A 19,266-nucleotide genomic window follows, 5' to 3' on the forward strand; every position below is an offset into this window, starting at 1 on the left:
TATTTCTATTCTTTCATTAAAGAAACCAAGGTACAGATAGAATACGAGAATTGTCTAACCTCCCACCATGAGCATGTGGCAAAGCTAATTCTAGACCCAGGGTCTTGATTTCCTTTCTCCCCAACCATAATGTCTCTCACAATAGAGGCTTGTTTTACAGCCAAGAAATACACATGTTAAAGCCGAGAGCCTCAAATGAAGTCAATAACTTAACCTTGCTCACAAAAGAATAAAACCGAAAGGATTGCTGATACACTGAAATAAAGAAGAGTGAACATGTATATTTTTAGTGATAACTTACAAGTAACAAACCATATCTGCTTGTGCCCAGACTATATAATGTATCCATTAATTAGTATTGGGAGAACCCAGAACAACTTGAGAAAGACAGAGCTAGCTAAATCAACACAATAAACATACTGAGCTTTGAACTCCAAGATCTGAACTAGGCAGACCCAGATCTGTACCTCATGGGCAAATAGAGAAAGAATGAGGTGACAGGACACGCCCACACCCCCAATTACACCTATAGGTGAAGCCTTGTCCTTCTTGTATCTCAGGGTAGGAAGGTAAAAAAAGACTGATGCTTTTTGCCTGGTTCCTCTTTATTTAAACAGAAAAATAGACTCAGTAGAACTGGGTTCAAAAGGTCTTTATTCTTTTAGATCCAGAGAAAAATTCTAGAAGATGAAAAAGAAAGTATCACAAAACACAGCATGATGTTGGTAAAATAATAAAATATATGGATAGGATTTCATGTTTTAAATTTTTGTAGTATATTTAGTTCAAAATAGATAATAATTATACATCTTGCAATAGACGAAGATATCAGTGGAGGCATGTGAAATTGTACTCTTGAGCTCCAAATGATTAAGTTGGAAGCATTCAAACCCCAAAAAGGGACGATTCAGAGGCTGTTACGGACTTAGTGCTATTTAAAGTAATGAAGCACTTTCTCTACTTTCTGGATTCATTTCACCAAATGATTTCCTCAGCAGGTCAGATATAGATTTGCAGTAAGTGGAAAATATTTTCCAGGAATAAAACAACTGATTCCTAAGGCGCAGCTAACTGAGCTTTCTCAAATAATAAATTTTGGTCTGACATGCCTTGGTCTCTCAGAGGGCGGTAACCGATATTCTCAGACTCTCCCTGACCTTGCCAGGCCCTCTACTTCATGTGTACTGAGTGCTCCTGAGAGGGGGTGACTACTAGCTGTGTGGCCCTGAGTGAGCTACTCAACTTCTTGTGCTTAGTTTCTTTGGCTCTAAAATCGGATTAATAATAGTACCTACCTCATGGAGCTGTGAATGAGGATTAAATCAGTGCTTTTTTAAATAGGCCTTGCCACAAAGTAAGGACTCAATAAACCTCAGCCTTTATTATCCCTGTTATATAACAAAGCTTTTCCCTGGTATCAATAATGATCATTTTGCTCACCTTTTTTTCTTACAAGCAAAGCTTTAGTCCAGAATGCCTAAGTCTCTTAGATCTGAAGAGGAAACAATTTTGTTTCTAATGCCTAACCCTTTTAAGTTTGGTCTCACACTGAGAACTAACTGAAGCCATCTCATTTGTATCTAGTTCTTTCTATGCTTTCCAGAGCATTTTACATTCATTATTCATTTGGATCCCTCAATAATACTGTGCAGGATATATAATATCAATTCTTATTAGACCAATTTTTTTAAAAGGGGGACAATAAAAAATAGAGTAATGCTTTGCTTAACGATTGTGCTGCTACCAAATAGCAGAGGGGCCTAAATGCCAGTTTAGAACACCCAGTGTTCTTTCAACTATGCAAGTTAAGATAGTCTTAGATTCCTTTGGAGCAAAAGAAACCATTCTATTTATATTAACAAAAGTCCACACTTTATGCAGATTTCCCCAGTTTTCCCCAAATGTCCTTTTTCTGGTGTAAGATGCCATTCAGGATATGACATTACATTCGGTAGTTGTTTACTTACTTAGAGTAAACCAGTTTCTCAGACTTCCTTATCTTGATGACCTGACAGTTGTGAGGAGCACTGGTCAGGTATTTTGTAGAGTATCCCTGAACTGGGATTTGTTTGATGTTTTTCTAATGATGAGACTGGAGTTATGGTTTTTGGGGAGGATACTATAAAGGTAAAGTGCCATTCTCATCACATCATACTATCACATGGCCGATCACCAATGATGTTCACCTTGATCCGGGCTAGTGTTTGTCCCCTTTCAATACTATACTCTGGAGGGAAGTCAACACACACACTCACACTTAAGGAGTGGGGAGTATCTACATACATTATTTGAAAATCTTTTGCATGGGAGATCTGCTATCGTAATGTATATATTTACTTATTCAATCATTTATTTATGTCAGTATGGATTCATGAATATTTATATTACAGTTTGGGTTATAATCCAATGCTACTTAACTTTTTACTCCAATTGTTTCAGCTTTGGTTACTGGGAGCTCCTTCACTTGGCTCTTCTGTCCTTCGGGCATCCCCCACCATTGTGATTTTTTTCTGAGCACTTTCTTTTTTTTGTGGCACAAGATGCTCCCGGCTCATCTTGAGTATTTATAGCCCTAATCCTAGAGTAAGTCATTTCTCCAAGGAGCCCTGCTTCCTTTTACTGGAACCAAGATCTAGCATTAGGTTTTCCCATTCTAATTATTTTTAGCCACATAGCACTAACAAAGATGCTTCATTCTGGCTGCACCAATGTGAACTGGGAACTTTGGCAGAAGAGCTCAGCTCTAGAGAACAGTAATTCCCCCAAATTACTTCTTTTCTTTCAAAGAATAGGTAAGTCTAAGCAGAAACAAATAAGCAAATCATTTCCATTATAAACTAAGACAAACCATCAGGTTTGCAGTATTGTAACCAACACAACCTAGTTCTACAGAACTGCAGAAGGGTCCTTAGAATAACAGAGTCATCTGTCGGGGGTCATCAGGGAGAATGCTGATAGTATCTTCAGCTTTGCCACATAACAAACACAGCATGGTGTACTCCTAGAACAAGATAAAGTGCATCATTACCGCGAGGGACAGGGAGAAAGATGCTTCCTGACTTACTCAGGTGCTGCTCTCTACATTGCCGTGGATATTCTTCTTCTAAGTTAGGTCAATTTCAACACCTATAAACAATGTCTTAGGTTTATTCTGTGTATCCCATAGCCTTTTGTTTATATAAACTGAATACACGCTGATGCTCTATTTACTATGAATACAAGAATGCCATCTTGGAAATGCATGGCCATTTCTTGGACTTAAAAAACACACATATTGGGCTTAGTTAGTGCTGCTATTTGAGTGTGGGCCCCTACGGACAAATTCCTGATCATAGAGATGTTCCTTTCTAGGATATTTAACACTAATATGCAATAGAAATGATTTTTAAAAGAATAAACAAGGGAGAAAATTCCTAAACCAAAAAAGCTATTTAACCTACCCCAAGAAAATAAAAAATTATATTAAATCCACTAGTACGTCAAGCATGCCTCATATTTAGATAGTCAGTTATCTGGAATTTGATTTAGAGAGTTTTATGTTTCTTGGGTTTAACAAATGTTCAGACTAGTGACAGAAGGGATTTTGTTTCAAGCAAAAATCCTCAGGGCAAAGTCCTGTTCTAATAGAGGTCCCTTTCTAGAATATTTAATATGTTCATAAACTACAGAAACATTTCTTTGAAACCTTTTGCTTAAAAACCTTTATCTTCTTTGGGAAAACAAAATCGATGTCAAATCTACACGTATTTCTGCACCCGACACTGAGATGCTAGCTGTCTGGCAACGGATCAGTCAAGGCAGTTAGTGTTCCAAGGGTCTGGACAGTCACTAGAGAGAGGGCCACAGAGACAAACAACGACTGCAGCATGAAGACTCAGAACCAGGCAGCTGCCTTTCCATTTCCTTCTAGTGAGTTCGGCAGGGAGCTTAACTGTGCAGTGGACTGTTTCTTAAAGGCTACATGTAATTTTAAAGTCTACTCCACACACACTGTCGAAATAAATAGAGGCTAGACCTCAGCAAACAAATGAAAGTCCCATGAATTAAAAATAAAATAAAAATCCAGTCTCTCCAAGGTCTTTTACTGCCTTCAAATACTTCTGCTTTCACCCACTGGACATTACTAGTAGGATGTCAGCCTCCCACTGAAATGAAGAAGAAAAGGGTAATAAAGTCAAATGGGACTATTTGTGAAGCTAGATAAATATCTGAGTTTTCAACCAATCTATCCATTGACAAGTTTTTATTTAGTGCAAGAAACACTGGTAGACATGAAAGAAGGCAAGGACAAAACTGACCGTGCAAAACTTACAACCTAATTTGGGAGAAAAAACAAACACACACCTAGCATATGGTATAATTTGTAAAGATTGATTATAGGCAGTCTGTATTCCAAATTTCATTGTAGGTCAACTGTTAGGAATTCAAAAGCAGTTTCCCACAGAAGTAGTTGTACCCGACAGATTCCCAGGAACTCCAGGGAGTCTTTTAAATTTATATTGTACAAGTACTATAGATTCTAACCATATATAGCAGCACTTCTGTGGGAAAATATGTCTAGAATTCTACCTTGGAGTGCCAGAAACATATCTCCATGTGCTTCCAGGAATGTGGTGGGATTGGGAAACCTTTTACCAAAACTAGCCAACTTGGGAGAATAAGAATTCCTCCCAGTTATTCATGGAGACCTTCAAAGGCTCCACCTGGGCAAAGCCAAAGGGCACAGATTTGGAAGGAAGGGTGGAGTGGGTAGAATAGCCTTTGGGGGAGACCAGATCCTCTGGCTTATTCTGAGGTCCGATCACAGAAGTCCTTTTTCTCTGTCACTATATATTAATTCTGACTCCAAGGCCTCTCCTCCCTGGACCACAGAGGAACAGAAAGCAATCTCACAGTCCCCTCTTGTGTCCTGGGGCAAACACACAGTCATTTTAATGGCTTTTAGGGTGATATAAAAAATAAAGAATATCTGTAATCACTTATAATGTATTCCACCAACTCTGTACTTCTGTCTCTACTTTCCCCTCTATTCTTGCCTTCAGAAAATCTTCTTTGTTTAGCAATGGCATTGTGGTTGCTTTACAAACAGGAATACATACTGACATATTTGTAGAAGTAGTGATACATTTGGAATTTGTTTCAAAATTATCCTGTGGGGAGACATGGGAATGGTGAGGTACAATTAAAGTTGGGTAATGGAGGTTAATAGTCTATTCTGCCTATTTTTTATTATGTTTAAAATTCCTATAAGACATTTAAAACAAAACAATACATTATCAATGGTAGGCATTGCACTTTGAACCTGAACCACTGCCGGAATAAGCTGAGGCTGAATAAGGTGGGGAAGAGAAAACTAAGTCACAGCAGCTGAGAATGAAGACCTACAGGGCCTGCTATAGGTACAAGAAGTGCTCAGAAAAAGGAGAAAGAAGTATGGGCTGAACTGTCAAGAGCAAGGAGATAAAATTTAAACTCAGCTTAAAAGAGGTAATATTTAGTTGGCTTGAAGGTAGAGAAAGGCACCAGTCAAGGAAAAAGTCTGAATAAGGACAGTGATATGAAAAAGAGCAGCATATGCCTATGCAGTAGCAGAGGAGCGACAGGGTGATATTGCTTAAGGAAGATTAACTGAGGCAGAGTGCAGAACTACAGTTTGGGGGCTGCTGCAGTAATTTGGTTTGAGTGGTTATTGTCCTTGACACAAGGTTTGGCAATGGAGCAAAAATAAGAGAAACAGAGGAAAAAAGAGGGCAGGTAAGATATTAGGCTCAGAAAAAATAGGCGGGTGGGGAAGGAAGATGGCGGCATAGGTAAACACCGGAGACTGCCGCCGTAAACAACCACTTCAAAAATACAACTAAAAGTCGGAACGGACATCAACCAGAACCACAGGAAGGCTGGCTGAGGAGAGACTCTTCAACTAGAAGCAAAAACAACATCATTCCGATGCACAGAGGAGGCGCAGTGTGGAAAATTTAAAGGTACGGTGGAGCGGTGGTGAGGTGGTGCGCGCGCAAAGCGGGCTGGTGGCTGAGGGCGCGGTTGTCGTTTTCACTCAGGAGTGAGTCTCAGACTCTGGGCTACAGATCCGGGCGAGTCTCTAGGGACCCAGACTCAAACGGGAGAAGCGGGACTGTCTGGCTACGGCCCCTCCGAGGTTTGCAGCGATTGCTGGGACAGAGAGGCAGAGCCCCTGGGGACGGACTGAGAGCGGCCATAGCTGCTCCCTCCCCCCGCCCTGTTGAGCCCGCCCCGCCCAAACCCTGCGCACAGCCATTTGCCGATCGCCTCAGGCAAGGGCTGGACTAGCGCCTCCCCAGAAGACAGACGCTTTCCAAACAGCTGATTCCTACAGCCAGTCGACCTGGTGGTCAAATCCCTCTAGTGTTAACTACAACAATTAAGGCTTGGCTAGAACAAGACTGCGCACAGAGACCACAAGGGGGTGCACCAAGAAAGCATAAAAGATGCGGAGACAAAAAAACATGACAGAAATGGAGGATATGGAGCTAAGAATCGCAATTTTGAGGGCTTGCCATAAATTTGTGCAGAGCCTCACGAAAACTAATGAGACCCTCGATGCTACGATAAAGAAATTAGAAAGTAAGCATACACGGACTGAAATAAAGAATATTATACCCAATAGCAGACCAGAGGAGCACAAGAATCAAACCAAAGATTCGACAAAAAACACCCAATTGGAAAAGCAAAATGAAAAAAGAATCCGAAAGTGTGAAGATAGTGTAAGGAGCCTCTGGGACAGCTTTAAGCGGACTAATATCAGAGTTATTGGAGTGCCAGAAGATGAGAGACAGCAAGATATTGAAAACCTATTTCAAGAAATAATGGCAGAAAACTTCCCCCATCTGGAGAAAGAAATGGACTTACAGGTCCAAGAAGCGCAGAGAACCCCAAACAAAAGGAATCCAAAGAGGACCACACCAAGACACATCATCATTAAAATGCCAAGAGCAAAAGACAAAGAGAAAATCTTAAAAGCAGCAAGAGAAAGAGGCTCAATTACCTACAAGGGAATACCCATACGACTGTCAGCTGATTTCTCAACAGAAACTTTGCAGGCCAGAAGGGAATGGCAAGAAATATTCAAAGTGCTGAATACCAAGAACCTACAACCAAGATTACTTTATCCAGCAAAGCTATCATTCAGAATTGAAGGTCAGATAAAGAGCTTCACAGATAAGGAAAAGCTAAAGGAGTTCATCACCACCAAACCAGTATTATATGAAATGCTGAAAGGTATCCTTTAAGAAGAGGAAGAAGAAGAAAAAGGTAAAGATACAAATTATGAACAACAAACATGCATCTATCAACAAATGAATCTAAGAATCAAGTGAATAAATAACCTGATGTACAGAATGAACTGGTGATTATAATAGAATCAGGGACATAGAAAGGGAATAGACTGACTATTCTTGGGGGGAAAAGGGGTGTGGGAGATGCGGGAAGTGACTGGACAAAAATCATGCACCTATGGATGAACACAGTGGGTGGGGAGTGAGGGTGAAGGGTGGGGTGGGAGCTGGAAGGAGGGGAGTTATGGGGGGAAAAAAGAGGAACAAATGTAATAATCTGAACAATAAAGATTTAAAAAAAAAAAAGATATTAGGCTCAGAGAAGGAGATTTGGAAGATATCTGATAGGTTTTAAAATGAGACAGAGTGTGCTCTCTATTTGATGGAGTATAGAGAAGGTCCTAGGCCAGACACCAAAGCTTAGGGAAAACAGGAAAGAAAACCAGAGAAAAAGCAAATGAGCAGCTAAATGATTTAAAAGAAATTTAAAAAGTCTAGCAATATGGACCTAAGGGAAGCAATACTTTAAAAAGACAACAATGGTTAACAAAACCAGAATCAGAAGAGATGCTAAAAGAGGTAAGAACTATTCTGGGAAACCTATGAGAGAAGAGTTTTATAAAAGTGAAAATGAAAACCAGTTTGTAGGTGGTTAAGAGGAACATAGAGAAATAAGGGAAGCAGGATATAAACCTATTCAAATAATAATGCAAAAGGAAGGAAAGATGATGAGAGGATGCATCAAAGAGGGAGCTAAGCAAAATAAAAGAGTTTGTTTTTAACAAATAAAGAAGGAGAGTATATTGAATGTACACAATGTTAAGTCCCATGGAAAAAAAGAGTATGCTAAAGAAAGAAGGTAACACGAGACTCCTGAAGAAATGGCAGGGGTAAGCATCAGAGGAAAAGAAACTCCCCGCTGTAACAGGAGGGCAGGAAGAAGTCTAAGGTCAGTGCTATGTGTGGTGCACATGAGGAGAGCAGTGGGAAACTAGAGAAAGTGAAGCCACTGCCCAGCAAGAACATTGGAAAGAGGAGTTTGGACATTATACTGTAGCTAAAGGTGAGCTATGAAGGGCCAGTGAGGTAGTCTGATGGCAGAATTTCACATATGAGAGGGGGAAAGTGGATGCTGGGGGAGAGAACACTGGAGATCAAGAGTCCAGTCTAAGAGATTTTTTTTCAAGAGAATTTCACACTATCTGGGCATTGTGACAGTAAACCATCCTCCTTTCACAGAGTAATTTCTAGGGCAGCTTTGAACATGGCTGCATCCAGTCATAAAGGAAAATCAACCTGAGTTTGGTCTCGTGGCAGCAATATACAATGGCTCAATTAGGGCATGAACAAGCAATCTCAATATCCATTTAAGAACTCTAAAAAGCTCTCAGGTCCTTCAGGAGCTTCTGGAAAATAGCTACAAGCATTCCTTTCCTCCCATGAAAGCATGGAGCTGCTCCTTTAAGCTCATGACCTGCTTGTTCCCCTATCTGGCCACTGCTCATTCACTGAAATCTCGATTTCGGCCTCAGTTACATATATCATATATATATATATTTTTTGAGGTATAATTTTTGGATACTGAGGAGATGCGGTCAGGATGCTATTTATTTATAAGCACAATATATTGGACCAGATTATGACAGGTGACTAAGTGTTTTCTTGCACACTAAAATAAGAATGAGAGTGGTTATACTATTTTATAATATTCTATTATGAAAGATTTTATTTTTTCCTAATTATACTACTACCCAAATCTGGAGGATTTAAAAAAAAATTCCTTTGCCTGTTAAAAGCGCTAACCTAATACTTATATCCTACGGATGAACATTTAGTTCACACTAAATAAGTAACTCAAGTTGAAGGCTTGAAAATGGAGACAGTGAGGGACAGACGCAGGCTGCAGCATGTCCTCATGGTTAAAGTGTGCCCTTGGCTCTCCCGCACAGTCCAGCTTTCCTTCCTGACCTTTAGACCTACTTCAGGCCTACAGGAACCTGTAGAATTCTGTTGCATTCTTTGCATGCTCTGACAATTGTCTAATCCTTATTCTCTGTAAATCCCTATTCTCTGTCCTAAGAGTGGTTCAACGTCTCTCCTCCAACCTTGATACATCCATTTTGTTATTTTACCTACCAAATAATATTAAAATGTCTTACTCAATGGAGACTACAGAATTGCTCAACTCTACATGCCTGTTAGGGAAAACCTCCTTATCACAATTTCCATGCCCAGCAAGTATGATGGCAGTGGGTGGGCCAACACTCAAAGCCAAAAATTATGCAATCATATAACTACGTAGAGAAAAAAGATACACAACAGTAACCTCATAGTAATGTTCTTCATAAAAATGACAGGACTGAGAAATCATCTGTAAAATACACACTCTGATTTCTGATTCTTGTGAAGACAGGTTTGAGCAGATCCACCCACATCTAAAGTTTCTCAAGTTACACAGGTAGAAGAGAGGGATGGTCTCTTCTAATATTCGCTAGTACTTCATTTATGAAAACTATATCCAGATTTTCAAGATTCTCTTATCTTCCCCCACCAATAACATACCCATAGTTATACATTTACCTGAAATTCATCCATGATACTGAATGTATATTCATGTCTGGCTACTACGTGATGACAATTCTGACACAGATCTGCCAAAACAGAGAGAGACTTAGATATTAAATAATTAAGTCCTGGAAGGTGTCTTATGGCAGTAGAATGTCTACTCTCAGCAATGGTATTGCTTTAAAACATCTACCTTGATAAGAAATCCAGAATTCGAGACATAAAAACACTACATAATTAAGAGCCTAAGTTCAGACACTCAATGTGCACATATTAATTCCCATCGAATGCTCTCTAAGGTAATCAGTAAACAGATATGTAAGGCTGTTTTTTAAACCAGCTAGACCTATCTAACTATATAAAAGCTTTTATTCTCTGGAATGATAGAAATTGTGCTATGACAACCAGTCATAAATAAACAACTAATGCTAGACATTAAAGTAAATCTAGTGGTAAAAAAAATACTCTAGTAAAAACAATATGATAGCCCTAGCCAGTTTGGCTCGGTAGATAGAGCATGGGCCCGAGGACTGAAGGGTCCTGGTTTTGATTCTGGTCAAGGGCATGTACCTCGGTTGCAGACTTGATCCCTGGTCCTGGCCAGGGCTCAAGCGGGAGGATAACCAATCAATGTGTCTCTCTTACATAGATGTTTCTCTCTCTCTCCTCCTTCCCATTCTCTCTAAAAAATCAATGGAAAAATATCCTCAGGTGAGGATTAACAGAACAAAACAATATGATAATAATAACTATAATTTATTGAGTGTTTACAGTGTGCCAGATAATGTTTTAAATATGTTATATCTATTTATCCATTTAATGTTCTCAAAAACTCAAAGAGGTAGATACAATTTTTAGGGATAAGGAAACAAACGCATACTGTAGTTATATAACTAGGACGACTACTGACTTAGCAAGTATTGGAACCAGAACTCAACACCAAGCATTCTGGCTCTAGAACCCTTGCTCTTAACCACTATGACTTACTACCTGAAAGGAAATTGAGTTTAAAACATTATATCTAAAAGAAAGAAAAAGATTCTTCTAATTTAGAAAAATGTTTTGATAGTCTGACTCTATTCTAAAGGCTTAGTGTTTTTATACCCCTCTTGCAAAATATCATTAGTTGTATATTTACTCCTTATATATTCAGAACATATCAAAGAACTAGGACACAAGCCAAAAGGAGATCTGAACAGTGTAACTACTTGCTAAAATATCTGGGCACTAAAGTGTACATATACTTAATTTATTCATAGAACTTTGTAGAGCCAATCGCAGAATTATCCATAGTTTATTTGTTTGGTTTCCCATTATTGAGGATGAGGAGCAGCATATACAGGGAGCATATTTACAGCAGCAAAAGAAACAACAGACTGGCCCTGGCCTGTGTGGCTCAGTTGGCTGAGAATCGTCCCATGCACCAAAAGATCGCTGGTTCAATTTTGGTAAGGACACATGCCCAGGTTGTGGGTTCAACCCCTGGTGGGAGCAACAGATAGATGTTTCTCTCAAATCAATGTTTCTCTCTCTCTCTACAATTAATTAAAACATGTTTGTTTTTAAAAAGAGTGGCTCCTAAGTTAAAAAACAAAAAAAAGACACAGCAGACTGATAGTGAGATAGGAGACCAAAAAAAGCTTTGAAAGGAGAAACAAGACCATAGAACTCAGAGACATTTAAAATAAGGGCAAACATGGCTTCTCGGCCTTTTGGCTAAGATAAAGTGTAAAACAGAAGCAAGCAACCCTAAACACTTTAATAGCTATAGGAGGACATCACTGTATTATACGACGTACAGTGGAAAATGAACACATGGATGACCCTAAGGTTAAAAAATAAAGTCTCTATATCTTGTCTCAGAAGGCATAAAGGCTTTAAAAATAAACAAACAAACAAAAATGGTGCCTGAATCATAAGCTTCAGTTATCTCCAAAAGTCATTTAAGTAGAATATCTGATGCTAGATAAATGAGGTGCTATTTATAATTTTCTCTTAAAAACCTGACTAACTAGTAACTATGTGTTGCAATATATTAAAACAGGCCTCATCATACTTCACACAACATATCAACTTCCAAAAGTCAATATCTGCTAATAGACTTGCGTGAAAAGAAAGGGCCACTGCCCTGGCCTGTGTTTCTCAGTGGTTAGAGCGTCGGCCCTTGCACCAAAGGGTCACGGGTTCCATTCCCAGTCAAGGGCATGTACCTGGGTTGTAGGTTTAATCCTTGGCCACGGTGGGGCAGGTGCAGGAGGCAACCAATAGAAAATCGATAGAAAAATATCCTCAGATGAGGACTAACAAAACAAACAAAAAAAGGGTCTACTTACGATCATAGGTAACTATTTCTTCTCCATCTTCCTCTTTCAAGGATTTGTTTGTGATCAGCATAAAATCCCGCTTACCACACACTGCACAGCCAGTAAAGTTCAGCAAGAAAGATCCATTCTCCAGGCAAATGTTACCCTAAAATAATAAAAATAGTAATTTAATTTTCTTATATTTTAAAATCCTTGGTGAAAATAATTAATAGATTCTAAATCTCTAAAGGCAAAAAAAAAAAAAAGCACCAAAATGTACTTGCTTGAAGGCAAAACCAATTAATTTTTGAAATTATTATTTTTTCCTCTAGATGTGCTATTCATGGTAAATAAAACTGAAATGGTGTTAGAGCTGTAAGTCTCTGAAATATGCAACTATGTTTAAGAGAAATAAATGCAAATGGATATTCAGAAACAATTAATGAAGCTTTAATAATATAAAATATGAAAAGAAAAAATTAAAGAAACATAATAGCAAACAATATTAAATGAGGTATCTTATCATAAAATTAGAATTAAAATTCAATCAAAATGAAAACACTGAGCCAATAAGAAAAATGATCTTATACACTGCAATGCTCAGTTGATTGTTGAAACAGCATTTTCTGAAGCCTTAAAAATACCGTAACATAAACAAACAAAATAGACTCTTAGCTCTATAGATGTCAGTCCTAAAGAATATATGTGATTTAGGCAGAGGAGATAAACTCTGCAATTCATCAGACTAACACCATGGCAATTCAAAGAGAAAGAGCTCTGCTTCGTCACCAAGAAACTAACAATTTATGCTCCTGGCTCAGGGGAAGTCTTTGTTCAAGGCTTACTAATAACTGTTCACAACTAAGAGTCATTTCATAAATAACCTACTTCAATCTCATTTCTGACCAGCAAACTTAAGAGTATTTTTAATAGTTAATGTGATTTAAAAACATTCAAATAAACATTTCTCCAATGTAGCTGAGTGCCTGATACTGTGCAAAGCATAGTGGAGAAGTTGAGGATGAGTCACATGTTTCTTCTCTCAAAGAGCTTATGAAGTACCAGGGAATTAAGGCCCAGCTGAAGTGATGTCACAGTGAAGCTATCCTGGATTCCCTGTACAAATTAACCTCTCCTTTATGAGTAGCTCCTCGGTGCTATGCATTAAGGAAGAGATGAACTCTGATGGGGGGAAATCAAGCTAACTATGCAGTTTGAAGACATTAAATCGTAGGCACATGGACTTAACTACTAAAAAAGGGGGAAAGCCTTGAGATGAAAGTATAAATTTCCAGCTATTAAGAACAAGTATTTTGCTTTGATTAAAAAAACAAGCCGGCATGACTCAGTGGTTGAGTATAGACCTATGAACCAGAGGGTCATGGTTCAATCACGGGTCAGGGCGTGGTCAGGGCACATGACCTGTTACGGGTTGCGGGCTGGATCCCCAGTAGGGGCATGCAGGAGGCAGCCAATCAATGATTCTCTCTCATCACTGATGTTTCTATCTTTCTCTTCCTCTCTGAAATCAATAAAAATATTTTTAAAAAACACACAACTCTAACTTACATACAATAAAATCCGCATATTGTAACAGTATTGGTAAATGACTTTTAATAAACATACATGCCAATGTAAACACTACACCAATCAAGATATAAAAATGTCTGTCTTCCCAGGAAGTTCCTTTATGCTTTGCAGTTTATCTCTAACCCCTCTCTCATCTCAGGCATCCACTGATCTGATTTCTATCTCTAGAGATTAATTTTGCCTCTCCTGAAATTGTATATAAACAAAATCATGTAGTATACTCATTTGCATTCAGATTCTTTTGCTCAGCATAATATCCATGTTAATCACCTCTGTTGTTATATGGATTGGCAGTTTGCTGCTTTTTATTGCCAAGTAGTTTATCACTGCATGGATTTATCTGTTGACAGACATTTGGGCTCTTTTCAGGTTTCGGCTATTATGAATAAAGCAGCAATGAAGATTCATGTATGTCTTGTGTGGACACACACCTTTCTCTTGGGTAAGTCACTAGAAGTGGAATTGCTGAATCAAATCATATAGTAAAAATAATATATATAAACATTATAATAAACTGCCACATGGTTTCCAGGTTTTCCATTTTCTATTCCCACCAGCAATGTGTGAGTTCCAGTTGCTCCACCTTCTCACCAACACTAGGTATTGTAAGATGTTTATATTTAATTTTAGCCATTCTAATGATGTAAAGTGGTATCTCATTGTAGCTTTAATTTGCATTTCTCTTATCCTATATAATAAAAGCCTAATATGCCAATCAACGGAACGGCAAAACAACTGGTTGCTATGATGTGCACTGACCACCAGGGGAAAGACGCTCAACGCAAGAGCTGTCCCCAGCCCACAGGTCCTAGGTCAGCCAAGGCGGGTGCCAGTGGGTGGGGGGGGGGAATGGCCTCGCCGGTGTCCCCACAGATCAGCCCTGATCGCTGGCCAGGCCTAGGGACCCTACCTGTGCAAGAATTTCATGCACCCGGCCTCTAGTGAATAATGAAGATGAGAATCTTTTCATGGAGCCTATTCATGTATCTTCTTTCATGAAGTGCCTATTCAAGTCTTGGGCCCATTTTTTAAAAAGATTATATATATATATATATATACATTATTGATTTTTTTACAGAAAGGAAGGGAGAAGGAGAGGGATAGAGAATTAGAAACATCAATGAGAGAGAAACATCGATCAGCTGCCTCCTGAACACCCTCTACTGGGGATGTGCCCACAACCAAGGTACATACCCTTGACTGGAATCAAATCTGAGACCCTTCAGTCAACCGGTCAGGGCAGGCCCATTTTTTTAAAGTTAGGTTGTTTATCTTACTGAGTTATAAGCTATTGAGCTATAAGATTTCTTTATATCTCTTAGATACAAATCCTTTATCAGACACATGTGTTACAAATATTTTCTCCCTGTCATTGGTTTGCCATTTTTATGGTGTCTTTTGAAGAGCAGTTTTGATTTCTTGAAGTCCAATTTATCAAACTGTTTTTTCCCTTATTTTTGTGCTTGTCTTCTAAGACATATTTGTTTACCCCAAGGTTGCAAAGATTTTCTCCTATGTTTTCTTCTAGAAATGCTATAGTTTTAGCTTGCTGGTTTAGGTTTACAATCATATTGAAATAATTTTTATATATGATATGAATAATCAGGTTTCATTTATTTCCTTATGAATATTCAGTTGTTCCAGCAACATTTATTAAAAAGACTATCCTTTCCACATTGAGTAACATTGGCACCTTTGCAGAAAACTCAAATGACTACACATATGCGGGTCTACTTTTGACTATTCTGTTCCCTTGATTTATATGTCTATCTATGCACTACTATCACATTCTTTTGATTACTGTAGTCTTTAAAATCAGGTAGTCCTGATTGGATTTAAATCAGGACTGCCTTGAATCTATAAAAGCTGACTGTTAAGGACTCCAAGAAATTAAGGAATTAGAAACAGTCTTAAGAGAATAAAGCTCTAAATACCAATTTCAAGTAAATAGAACTCTGAACAGGACTGCACCCATAAATACAGACACCTTGTATACAAAGTGGCTAATCCATGTAATCTGACCTTGTAAGTATGCAGAATGTAAACTCTAAACACTGACAGCATAAATCAAATTGGAAAGTTCAGGTTCTCAGTGAAACATTACAAGCAAGTAGGCCAGAGCTGTTAAAAATTCATTACCGTGTATCTCTAGTCTACAAAAAACACCTATCACAAAACTCCAGAAAATTTTATGAAAACAAAGATAAATAATTAGATATTTATTATCTACTCATTCTACACTTAGAACTTCCAATATGCTAATCCATTATTTTTTTCTGCCAATTTTTTTGAATGACTATACTTATTACCACCATCTTATTATTCTTTCCCTTGCTAAGCTCAAGAAAAGTGGCTCTGCTCTTACTGCCCTTAAAAATATCTATGACTCAATAAAATCTCAAGGAAAGATGCTTGAGATTTCCAATGGTCAATTAGTCTTACTGAACATCAGGAAGAGAGTTCAATTCTTCTAAGGCAGTGGTTCTCAACCTTCTGGCCCTTTAAATACAGTTCCTCATGTTGTGACCCAACCATAAAATTATTTTTGTTGCTACTTCATAAGTGTAATATTGCTACTGTTATGAATCGTAATGTAAATATCTGATATGCAGGATGGTCTTAGGCGACCCCTGTGAAAGGGTCATTCGACCGCCAAAGTGGTCGCAACCCACAGGTTGAGAACCGCTGTTCTAAAGGTTACCTATTCCATTTTAAAAATCTGTTCAAGTTCTTTATTCTGATTCAAAACCTACAATCCCATAACACCCACCCACTAATTATTTCTAATTCTGCCTTCTGAAATTCCAAAGAAAAGTTTAATTCTTCCTCATGACAACCCTTTAATTACTTCAGAGCATAATAAAATTGGAGAAAAGTGCTTGAAAGGCACTTTCCTAAGTTTTCCAATTACCTCAATTCTTTTTCCACTCTTCTTCCTCTACTGTATTCTATTTTCACTCTCTAATTTATTCCTTGAAGCTCAATCTTTGATTCTATACATTCTTTCTTTAAGAGAACAAATCTTTTCCATTTGACAAATTTGGCTGACTCATCTGTTTGAATCTTGCACCCAAACTGCAATCTTTATATTTTCACTTGATTGCTTGGATTTTACATTCTCAACCTTGGATAAGACATGATTAAAATAATATGACTATTTGATCCTCAATTTTGATAATCATAATTCCAATTTTCCCAGTTGCCTAGATTGAAAACCCTGAGATCATCTATAGCTCTTTCCTTCTCCCCTCCTACATTAAATTGGTTGAGTCCTGTTAATGCTTTCTTTGAAATGCGGTCTTCATTATTTCATGCCTATACTACTGTTGTCATGGCTCCCCAAATGTTTTATGGGACTCTCCTTTTACATTTCCCCAATCCCGTTATTTCAATATACAGCTATAAGATTCCTTTTCCTAAGCAACAGATTTCAGAAGATGTCCCTGTTCAATTTTGTTTGATGGTTGTCCAATGCCTAAAGTATAAAATCTAAACTTCTCAAAATAATTTTTAAGTCTTTGAAGTCTCAATATAATTTTTAAATCGAAGCTGCAATATAATTTTTAAGTCTTCAGCTCAACTCTTAAGAATCCAACCTAATCTCTTTAATGTATCTCCCTCATGGTCTCTGTAACATGCAGTGTTCATTATTGGATTCATAAAAGTCTCTTTAAACTTTAGAAGTATAAATGAAATAGAATATGGTACAGAAAAGTATGTGAAACGTAAATGTACACCATAACACCTCTACCTATTAGGTGTCAGTAGTACTCCCAGATGTGACAACCAAAAATATCTCCAGATATTGCCAAATGTCTGTTAGGAGGGAAAATTACTCCTCATTCAGAACCACTGCTCTAATTGGTTCACTTTCACTGCTCACTCACTGTGTTCCATCCTAGGACTCCACCGCCCTTTGCCAGGCTACTCCTATAAACAATGCTGTTACCCACATTCTTATACAAGTCCAGGACCATACCCACATGCCTTTATTTCTGTAGAATGGCAACTGCTGGGTCATTCAGTATGCACATCTTTAGCTTTACTTGATAATGCTAAACCTCTTTTCAAAGGGGTTGTCCCATATGAGTTTCCATGTTGTTATATAAAAGGACTAAATATTACTCAAAATATTAGGAGACTGAAGAAAACTAGAGATTTCCTACCTCTCACCCAATACAAGAATCCTTGTTTTGCTATTTTCCCCCTTCCTTCTTTTCTACCCTAGTCACAACGAACTTTCAAGTCCCAACTTAAGTCCTTTTGGGGGCGGGGGGAAGGATAGCAATGTTATCCCCTATTGCTCTCTCCTTTCTCTAAACTTGAATAGCATTTATGGACGGTACTACTCAATTTTTGTTAATCACATACTCCCCCAGAAGGTAAGATCTTAGGCTGCAATGAAGCTGCCTCTTATTCCTTCTCCGCTACCCCCCTGTAATCTGGCCACGCACACACAGAAGTTCAGTACGTACACCATGAATGCTGAATGAGAGTAAACGAGTCTGCAAGCCCCTGGGCGTGAGAGGAACAGAGACTTACAAGGTTAACAGCCGTGAAACCTAAATTCTAGTCTTGGCTCTCATACTAACTACATATGCACCTGGGCAAGTGGCTTCCCCTTTCCGGGGCATTAGTTTTCTCATCTACAAAGTGGGGTTGGAAGAGATGACCTCAGAGGCCCCTTCCAGATCTAGAATTCTGTAAGAAGAATGGAACTTCATCCCATGAAGCCTGCGGGTGAGACCAGGGGAGGGACGGGGTGTCTGCTGCCGACTGGGTTGAGGGCGGTGGGGTTTCCTTTGCTGTCCCCTGCAGCGAAAGAGAAGCGGGATGACGGCTGATGTCACCCACAGGGCGGGGGCGGAGGGAAGGGCCGCCACAGCCGTCAAGTGCCCGGCCTGGGAACAGCAGAGCCGCCGAGCCCGCCCCGCGCCCGGCCTCACGGGGAAGGCCAGCCGCGGGCATGAGAAGCCCCAGGGGCCGGGCTCGGGCCGAAGGAGCGGGAAGCTCTCGGCGTTCACTCGCTCACCCGATTGGGATATTCCTTCTCCACACAGTCCCCACACATGGCGTTGCCGTTAACAGGGAAGGTCCTCCAGTACTTCCGGGAAGGCGAAACCTCGCGAGAGCTGAGAGATCGCCGCATGCGCCCTAAGTACTCGCCTCTGGAGGATTTAGTCAGGGAACTGAGTCAAAGTCCCCGCCCCTTAGCAACTGTTGTCAGGGCACGGCGGGGTCTCTTATGCAACAACCGAGAGCTACCGCTCGGACTTCTGAAACGGCGCGAGAACGAGCACCAAGTGGCGGGAAAGGGAAAGGGATCTTGGGCTGAGCAAAGTTCTAATAGGCTCCTTCTTGAGTCTAGGCTGCCAGTTACAACACACAAGAAAAGTAATTGTTTCTCACGTTCTGCTTTCTTTCAAGCTTTCAGCTGCCTTGGTTTACTCCATATATAAACTGAAATTATAATTTAAATATTTTTCCTTCACCAT

General features: G+C 39.1%; 1 protein-coding gene across 2 annotated transcripts; it reads right to left on the minus strand.

Moving 5' to 3' along the window:
• Positions 1–637: 637 nt before the first annotated feature.
• CHURC1 (churchill domain containing 1) lies at positions 638–18,911 on the minus strand. 2 transcript variants are annotated; one of them, XM_070418379.1, is made up of 4 exons: positions 18,804–18,911; positions 12,212–12,347; positions 9,894–9,964; positions 638–3,001 (listed from the first exon to the last, which is right to left on the minus strand). In XM_070418379.1, exons 1-4 carry the CDS (start codon positions 18,840–18,842, stop codon positions 2,909–2,911), a joined length of 339 nt encoding a protein of 112 aa, XP_070274480.1. In that variant the 5' UTR covers positions 18,843–18,911; the 3' UTR covers positions 638–2,908. The 2 variants fall into 2 exon arrangements, with proteins under 2 accessions (XP_070274480.1, XP_070274490.1); XM_070418389.1 differs by lacking the exon at positions 9,894–9,964 and having other exon boundaries at positions 18,804–18,886.
• Positions 18,912–19,266: the final 355 nt, after the last annotated feature.

The sequence above is a fragment of the Myotis yumanensis genome, unplaced genomic scaffold, assembly GCF_028538775.1.
Source record: "Myotis yumanensis isolate MYYU_CA2020_CCGP unplaced genomic scaffold, mMyoYum1.0.hap1 SCAF_1, whole genome shotgun sequence".
Classification (NCBI taxonomy): Eukaryota; Metazoa; Chordata; class Mammalia; order Chiroptera; family Vespertilionidae; genus Myotis; species Myotis yumanensis.

What these genes read in the sequence shown, in the direction of transcription:
- CHURC1 (XM_070418379.1), bottom strand. Translation starts at nt 18,842, where the DNA reads ATGTGTGGGGACTGTGTGGAGAAGGAATATCCCAATCGG. An exon ending in AGAAATAGTTACCTATGATC is followed by an intron (nt 9,965 to 12,211) that starts GTAAGTAGACCC and finishes CTGTTTTGGCAG; the next exon opens with ATCTGTGTCAGAATTGTCAT. An exon ending in GTATCATGGATGAATTTCAG is followed by an intron (nt 3,002 to 9,893) that starts GTAAATGTATAA and finishes ATCTTGTTCTAG; the next exon opens with GAGTACACCATGCTGTGTTT.